At 64.6% G+C, this 8,587-nt stretch overlaps 1 protein-coding gene across 1 annotated transcript; it reads left to right on the forward strand.

Annotated features, from left to right (window-relative positions):
• The first annotated feature begins 1,431 nt into the window (after positions 1–1,431).
• LOC140916783 (nuclear cap-binding protein subunit 2) lies at positions 1,432–8,587 on the forward strand. Its single transcript, XM_073358620.1, has 4 exons — positions 1,432–1,583; positions 4,331–4,512; positions 7,027–7,165; positions 7,857–8,587. Exons 1-4 carry the CDS (start codon positions 1,497–1,499, stop codon positions 7,953–7,955), a joined length of 507 nt encoding a protein of 168 aa, XP_073214721.1. The 5' UTR covers positions 1,432–1,496; the 3' UTR covers positions 7,956–8,587.

An 8,587-nucleotide genomic window follows, 5' to 3' on the forward strand; every position in this document is an offset into this window, starting at 1 on the left:
ACGGCCCTGCTCGAGGCCGCCCCTCGCTCTGCCCCACCCCCACCCCAGGGCACAGCCCTGCTCGTGGCCGCCCCTCGCTCTGCCCCACTCCCCCCAGCCCAGGGGCACGGCCCTGCTCGTGGCCGCCCCTCGCTCTGCCCCACTCCCCCCCGGCCAGGGGCACAGCCCTGCTCGTGGCCACCCCACGCTCTGCCCCACTCCCCCCAGCCCAGGGGCACGGCCCTGCTCGTGGCCACCCCTCGCTCTGCCCCACCCCCACCCCGGGGCACGGCCCTGCTCGTGGCCGCCCCTCGCTCTGCCCCACTCCCCCCAGCCCACGGGCACGGCCCTGCTCGAGGCCGCCCCTCGCTCTGCCCCACCCCCACCCCCGCCCACGGGCACGGCCCTGCTCGTGGCCGCCCCTCGCTCTGCCCCCCCCACGGCCCTGCTCGTGGCCGCCCCTCGCTCTGCCCCCCCCACCCCCGCCCACGGCCCTGCTCGTGGCCGCCCCTCGCTCTGCCCCCCCCACCCCCGCCCACGGCCCTGCTCGTGGCCGCCCCTCGCTCTGCCCCCCCACGGCCCTGCTCGTGGCCGCCCCTCGCTCTGCCCCCCCCACCCCCGCCCACGGGCACGGCCCTGCTCGTGGCCGCCCCTCGCTCTGCCCCCCCCACCCCCGCCCACGGGCACGGCCCTGCTCGTGGCCGCCCCTCGCTCTGCCCCCCCCACCCCCGCCCACCGCTCTGCCCCCCCCACCCCCGCCCACGGCCCTGCTCGTGGCCGCCCCTCGCTCTGCCCCCCCCACCCCCGCCCATGGGCACGGCCCTGCTCGAGGCCGCCCCTCGCTGTGCCCCCCCGCCCAGGGGCACGGCCCTGCTCGTGGCCGCCCCTCGCTCTGCCCCCCCCACCCCCGCCCACGGGCACGGCCCTGCTCGAGGCCGCCCCTCGCTGTGCCCCCCCGCCCAGGGGCACGGCGCTTCTCCCCACTGCCCCCAGCACCCAGCCCGGCGGCGGGCCCTACGGGCAGCGCTCCCTGACGGCGAGCAGCCCAGAGCCCCGCGCTGCGGGCCTAACGCAGCGGCCCCCGCGGCAGCGCCTCCCCCGGGCTCCGTCGCCGCTCGCGGCCCAGGCGCCTCGCGGGCAGGCCGAGGCGGCCACACTCGCCTCGCGCCGCCGCGGCCAGGCGCCGTTTCCCGCCCGGCCGGCCGGCCGCGTGCGGAATGCTGGGAGCTGTAGTTCCCCGCCTGGCGCGCGGCCGGCCCCGGACACTACAGCTCCCAGCGGGGGCGGGGCGCTAGGCCCGCCTCTCCTTTATTGGCGGGAGCTGCCGAGCCGAGCGCTCTGATTGGCTTTGCAGGGCATGATGGACGGCCGCCCCCGTGTCTCTCTCCAATGAGGTTGTCGGCCCGACCTCCTCGCGATGAGTGGCAGGCGCTAAGCCAATGGGGGTTCTCGGCCCTTCCCCCTCCCGCAGTCGGAGCCGCGCTGGTTCTGGAAGGTTCCGGGGAGCCGGGGCCGGGATGTCGGGGGTGCTGAGCGCCACGCTGAGCGGCCTCAACAGCGACTCCTACTGCGAGATCAGCCAGTACCGGGACCAGCACTTCCGGGTGCGCCGGCCGGCCGGAGGCGATCGGTGCCCGGCCTCAGGGCGGGACAGGGACTGGGGAGCCCAGTGAGGGGCGCGGGGAGGGAGCCTGCGGGGGGGTGCACAGCGCCGGGGGGGGCAGAGCCTGAGGGAGGGGCGGGGGGTGCACAGCGCCGGGGGGGGCAGAGCCTGAGGGAGGGGCGGGGGGTGCACAGCGCCGGGGGGGGCAGAGCCTGAGGGAGGGGCGGGGGGTGCACAGCGCCGGGGGGGGGCAGAGCCTGAGGGAGGGGCGGGGGGTGCACAGCGCGGGGGGGGCAGAGCCTGAGGGAGGGGCGGGGGGTGCACAGCGCCGGGGGGGGCAGAGCCTGAGGGAGGGGCGGGGGGTGCACAGCGCCGGGGGGGGGCAGAGCCTGAGGGAGGGGCGGGGGGTGCACAGCGCCGGGGGGGGCAGAGCCTGCGGGAGGGGCGGGGGTGCACAGCGCCGGGGGGGGTCAGGGACAGAGCCTGAGGGAGGGGCGGGGGGTGCACAGCGCCGGGGGGGGGGGCAGAGCCTGAGGGAGGGGCGGGGGGTGCACAGCGCCGGGGGGGGGCGCAGAGCCTGAGGGAGGGGCGGGGGGTGCACAGCGCGGGGGGGGCAGAGCCTGAGGGAGGGGCGGGGGGTGCACAGCGCCGGGGGGGGGCAGAGCCTGAGGGAGGGGCGGGGGGTGCACAGCGCCGGGGGGGGGCAGAGCCTGAGGGAGGGGCGGGGGGTGCACAGCGCCGGGGGGGGGCGCAGAGCCTGAGGGAGGGGCGGGGGGTGCACAGCGCGGGGGGGGCAGAGCCTGAGGGAGGGGCGGGGGGTGCACAGCGCCGGGGGGGGCAGAGCCTGAGGGAGGGGCGGGGGGTGCACAGCGCCGGGGGGGGGCAGAGCCTGAGGGAGGGGCGGGGGGTGCACAGCACGGGGGGGGGCAGGGACAGAGCCTGAGGGAGGGGCGGGGGTGCACGGCGCCGGGGGGGGGCAGAGCCTGAGGGAGGGGCGGGGGGTGCACAGCGCCGGGGGGGGGCAGAGCCTGAGGGAGGGGCGGGGGGTGCACAGCGCCGGGGGGGGCAGAGCCTGAGGGAGGGGCGGGGGGTGCACAGCGCCGGGGGGGGGGCAGAGCCTGAGGGAGGGGCGGGGGGTGCACAGCACGGGGGGGGGCAGGGACAGAGCCTGAGGGAGGGGCGGGGGTGCACGGCGCCGGGGGGGGTCAGGGACAGAGCCTGAGGGAGGGGCGGGGGGTGCACAGCGCCGGGGGGGGGGGCAGAGCCTGAGGGAGGGGCGGGGGGTGCACAGCACGGGGGGGGGGCAGGGACAGAGCCTGAGGGAGGGGCGGGGGTGCACGGCGCCGGGGGGGGTCAGGGACAGAGCCTGAGGGACGGGCGGGGGGTGCACAGCGCGGGGGGGGGGCAGAGCCTGAGGGACGGGCGGGGGGTGCACAGCGCGGGGGGGGGGGCAGAGCCTGAGGGAGGGGCGGGGGTGCACAGCGCCGGGGGGGGGTCAGGGACAGAGCCTGAGGGAGGCGTGGGGGTGCACAGCGCGGGGGGGACAGGGACAGAGCCTGAGGGAGGGGCGGGGGTGCACAGCGCCGGGGGGGGGGGTCAGGGACAGAGCCTGAGGGAGGCGTGGGGGTGCACAGCGCGGGGGGGACAGGGACAGAGCCTGAGGGAGGGGCGGGGGTGCACAGCGCCGGGGGGGGGGGTCAGGGACAGAGCCTGAGGGAGGCGTGGGGGTGCACAGCGCGGGGGGGACAGGGACAGAGCCTGAGGGAGGGGCGGGGGTGCACAGCGCCGGGAGGGGCGGGGTGTGAACAGCGTGGGGGGGGGCAGGGGCAGAGCCTGCGGGAGGGGCGGGGGGTGCACAGCGCGGGGGGTCAGGGACAGAGCCTGAGGGAGGGGCGGGGGTGCACAGCGCGGGGGGACAGGGACAGAGCCTGAGGGAGGGGCGGGGTGTGAACAGCACTGGGGGGGGGCAGGGGCAGAGCCTGCGGGAGGGGTGGGGGGTGCACAGCGCGGGGGGGACAGAGACAGAGCCTGAGGGAGGGGCGGGGGTGCACAGCGCCGGGAGGGGCGGGGTGTGAACAGCGCTGGGGGGGGGGCAGGGGCAGAGCCTGCGGGAGGGGCGGGGGGTGCACAGCGCCGGGAGGGGCGGGGTGTGAACAGCGTGGGGGGGGGGCAGGGGCAGAGCCTGCGGGAGGGGCGGGGGGTGCACAGCGCGGGGGGTCAGGGACAGAGCCTGAGGGAGGGGCGGGGGTGCACAGCGCGGGGGGACAGGGGCAGAGCCTGCGGGAGGGGCGGGGGGTGCACAGCGCCGGGAGGGGCGGGGTGTGAACAGCGTGGGGGGGGGGCAGGGGCAGAGCCTGCGGGAGGGGCGGGGGGTGCACAGCGCGGGGGGTCAGGGACAGAGCCTGAGGGAGGGGTGGGGGGTGCACAGCGCGGGGGGACAGGGACAGAGCCTGCGGGGAGCCCAGGGCAAGTACAGCACGGGGGGCGGGAGGTGTTTCAGGGAGGCAGGGGTCTCTGGGACAGGGAGCTGTGCGTGGGGCGCAGCCCGGACATTCCTGCGCCTGATTCAGTGATTGCCAATTTTGCCATCTTGAACCCAGGCACTCCAGAACTCTGAGTAGGAGTAGCTGGAGTTGAAGGTGGGGGTCCCCAAATGGGCACGTGTAATGGTCACACAGCCTCTGTGGGTCAAGCACCCACTGAAGAGCAGGTCACTCAGGCTGCACTTATTCTTTGTTGTGCTCTCAGGGTAGCCGGTACCTACAGGAGAAGGCCCTGAAGTTCTCGTCCACACTGTATGTGGGCAACCTGTCCTTTTACACCACTGAGGAGCAGATCCAGGAGCTCTTCTCCAAATGCGGAGATGTCAAGAGGATTGTCATGGGGCTGGACAAGGTCAAGAAAACCCCTTGTGGCTTCTGCTTTGTGGAGTATCCTTTGTCATTTACTGTTGCAATGGTTTTTCTCCCAGTGCTCTTTGATTGAATCACGTCATCCTATCATCTCTCTTGAACATGTTACAGAGTGTTCCTGGCCTTTCTGGAGGAGCTGGGTATGCAGCGTGATATGTTTGGCAAGCATGAAAGTTGTGAACTCTCAACATCACAGTACCAGTTTCCTTCCCTTTACAGGGTCTACTTTCTCTCTCCCACGCTGCCTCAGTCATAGACATTGCTGTGGTGCTTGCAATGAAAATTAAAACAATGGGACAGCCTCTTGTATTTTTTGTGTGTGTCACAGGGATTCCACACCATTTGGTCCCTTTATTTCCATCTCTTAAATTGATTTAATGGATTTTAAGGCCAGAAGGGATCATTGTGCTTATCTAATCCGATCTCCTGAATAGCAGAGGCCAGAGAATTTCACCAGGTGTTAAGACCATCTAGCTGTACCTTCCTCAGCCCATTCTTTCTATAGATGAATGGGCTAGTACAGGGGTCAGCAACCTTTCAGAAGTGGTGTGCCGAGTCTTCATTTATTCACTTTAATGTAAGGTTTCGCGTGCCAGTGATACATTTTAATGTTTTCTAGAAGGTCTCTGTAAGTCTGTGTATTATATAACTAAACTATTGTTGTATGTAAAGTAAACAAGGTTTTCAAAATGTTTAAGAAGCTTCATTTTAAATTAAAATGCTGATCTTGCGCTGCCGGCCTGGGGTTCCATTCACCTAGGCTGGCAGCAGGCTGAGCAGGGCCTGCGGCCGGGACCCCGGCTGGCAAGGAGCCAGCAGCCAGAACCCCAGACTGGCAGTGGGCTGAGCGACTCAGCCTGCTGCCACTCAGCCCACTGCCTGTCTGGGGTTCTATCCGCTGGCTCCTGCCAGCCAGGGTCCCAGCTGCCAGCCACTCTCAGCCTGCTACCAGTCTGGCATCCCAGCCCTGTGCATATAGAGTGGGTACCTGCCTTCTCCCTGGTTCTAGCCCATTATCTTCCTCTCTCTCTGCACTGAGCTAAGGGTGGGAGTGCACTGAGCACAGGGCTGGGGGTGAAGGAGCAGGCTGGGGGTTAGGGTGCAGGATCTGGCCGGGAGCTAGAATGAGGGAGGGGGCTCAGGGTTGGGGCAGGAGGTTTGGGGGTGGAGTGCTTACGTGGGCAGCTCCCATTTGGTGTGAGGGGTGCAGGAGCTCCCGTTTGGTGCTCAGGGTGGGAATGTGGGGGTGCAAGAGTCAGGGCTCGGGTTGTTCAGGGGTCAGGGCAGAGGGCTGGGAATGGGGGGGGGTGCAGGGGTCAGGGCAGAGGGTGAGTGTGGGGGTGCTCCCAGCCCCCTGCCCAGAGCGGCTCACTGCTGGGGGCTGGAGGGGATATGCCCTGATTCCACCTCCCTTCTCCGAGACCCCGTCCCCACCTCTTCTCCATCTCCTCCCCGGCTCCACTTCTCCCCCTCCCTTGCAAGGGCCATCAGCTGATCCAGGGAGAGGAGGAGGGGCGGGAACCCAGCATGCTGGGGGAAGAGGTAGGGAGCTCGCCTGCCCTGCAGCAGCAGCCGGCAGGACCAAGCTTCTTCACCCTTCCCCTGCTGGGGGCGAGGGCGGAGAAGAGCGGGCCAGGGCGGGCAGGATTTTTAATGGCACTCTGCTGCCTGCCAGGGTCCCAGCCTGGGTTTGGCAGCGGGCTGAGCGGGGCGGGCGGCTGGGACCCAGCAGGCAGCAGCATGCCATTAAAAATAGGCTTGTGTGCTGTCTTTGGCACGCATGCCATTGGTTGCCGACCCTTGGGCTAGTACAGTAGCCTCGTGTGGGTTTTTTGTACTTTACCTTGATTTTAACCAATAAAACATGGATGTATAAACTATCAGTTTTACAACCCCAGTTTCTTTAGCAGCAGCAGCAGCAGCAATCGCAGCAGAGATTGTCAAAGAGGGGCCAGCCAAGACAAGCTGTTGGCAATCGCCCTTTAATGAAGAATTTATGATCCTGGCTCTCCTTAGGCACAGGCTACTTTCCTGGCCCAGTCTAACAGGCAGCTATCCTTGCAGAGCCTCTTGGGTTAGGCCTCTCCCCTTTCCATTCACCCTGTAGACTCTAGTGTAGAATAAAGAGGATTGTTAAACTGTTACATAAGCAAGGCTGGAAACAGGACCAGTGCAGGTTCGAATCCTCAAAACCATTCAGAAGATCCTGACCCCAAAACAAATGCACTTAGCAACCTGATGGCAGGCTTGTCCTGCTTGCTTCATCTCTTTCTGATGTGAGAGATGCCCCGCTACTTCCTTCTCTGCATTGGTACTACCGTACAAAGGTGCAGCATGTTGCTGTGCAAGGAGGGAGCTAGAATCAGATGGCTGTAAATAGAGCCGTTGGCTCTGTCAAGAATACTGGTGTCTATTGGCTTGGGAGGCCAGACTCCACCGTGCTGTGAATACCATTCTCCTCCTCTTTGCTCATGAGCAGCTGGGGTTCACCAGCTTAACAACACTTGGAGTCTTCCTTATAACAAATTCCAGATATTACACAAGAGCAGATGCTGAGCATGCAATGAGGTTTATCAATGGCACTCGGCTGGATGACCGGATCATCAGGACTGACTGGGATGCAGGGTTTAAGGAGGGACGACAATTTGGGAGAGGAAAGACTGGAGGACAGGTAAAGGGAGTACTAGCATCAGCACTGAGCCTGGCTTCCTTGGGGCTGGGGCTGGGGGTTGCTACCTTTGCCTGATCCAGTACGAAGGCGGACGTGCGTGGCGGACCCAGTAACGAACTGAAGTTAATCCAAAGTCGTTCGAAGAGCTGATTATATAGTAGCACTAGAGTTGGCGCGTGGTGCTTAATGTCACTTGCAAGTTTGGATCCCAAGCTTCCTATGGCCCAAAGGAAACGTTGCTCTCTCCTCAACCTAGTCTTCTCAAAAGGGTGCAGGACTCAAGGTGGGGAGTGAGAAACAGGATAATAATGGGGATGGCATGGTTGTAAGGCTTGTCTAATCATCAAACAGTACCCACCAATCAAAAGGTAAGATTCCTTCCCACATTTCTGCCCAGGTTTCCAGCTTTGGGCTCAAGCCTTGGTGATTCATAAAGGTGAACTGCAAAGCAAAATCAAGCAGTGTTTTGCCCTTCCCTGTTGCTTTGTTATGGCTAAAGATGATCCCACCGTTAGAAATGTGAGATCTTCTCATTAGTCACCTTGATAATGGTTCCTTGGCAAGATATTTCAGGGAGTTGCAAGGGCTTGTAACCCACCACCAATGGAGTGGGAAGAGGATGCTGATTCTTAGAATGTCTGTGTCTAGGCAGGTGCAGAATGCTAATTTCTGTGTTGTTGCTTTGCCTCAGGTGCGAGATGAGTACCGGACAGACTATGATGTGGGAAGAGGTGGCTTTGGCAAGATCATTCAGATGCAGAAAACCAATCACCAGACTATAATCTACTAATTGCCTAATCTGTCCTAGCACATAGAGGGGCTGTGTCTCTCCGCAGCTAGTCCTGTCCTGGCCCTTTGGATGGGGATGTGGAGTGGAAGCCAAGTTTCAGCAAAAGGCAATCCCCCTTAGACTGGCTGTTTGACATTTGTTCATTCCTTATATCTTCTGGGCTGGAATGGCTGTTCTGCCCTGATACAGGGCAGCAAGAAAATAGAGCGGCCAACTCTACAGGATTTCTCACTAAGAGTAAGTGCAGCATGTCACGCTCAGACTTCTGCCTCCAGTTGTCATTACAGCTGAGGTTGCTTTAAAGCACAGATTTCTGAGAAATACAACAGCCATCAAAGCCCTCCTGGCTGCCTGTGCAGCTCTGCGGTAGGGGCAGGAGTTTAAAATATGTAATTTACAATCTTGTCTGGTGCTCTAAAGCATTGTTGCTGGTATAAGTTAGAGAAGCAAAGCAAGATCTTACTGGTCACTTGCGAGTGCTTGTCTGCACTCCTGGCCCTTAGCTTAGTCAGTCCTGCAGTGTCTTAGTCCTTGCTGTACCTGTGGTGTTACCTGGCTGTTGCAGAGCCTCACTATTACACCATGGTTTTGTTTGTGTCTTTGGGTTTTTTAAATAAATGTTGAGTCCTGTA

This window comes from Lepidochelys kempii, chromosome 9, assembly GCF_965140265.1.
Source record: "Lepidochelys kempii isolate rLepKem1 chromosome 9, rLepKem1.hap2, whole genome shotgun sequence".
Lineage (NCBI taxonomy): Eukaryota > Metazoa > Chordata > Testudines > Cheloniidae > Lepidochelys > Lepidochelys kempii.

Coding starts and splice junctions, on each gene's coding strand:
- LOC140916783 (XM_073358620.1), top strand. CDS start 1,497: ATGTCGGGGGTGCTGAGCGCCACGCTGAGCGGCCTCAACAGCGACTCC. Junction 4,513..7,026: donor TGTGGCTTCTGCTTTGTGGA/GTATCCTTTGTC, acceptor AACAAATTCCAG/ATATTACACAAGAGCAGATG. Junction 7,166..7,856: donor GAGGAAAGACTGGAGGACAG/GTAAAGGGAGTA, acceptor GCTTTGCCTCAG/GTGCGAGATGAGTACCGGAC.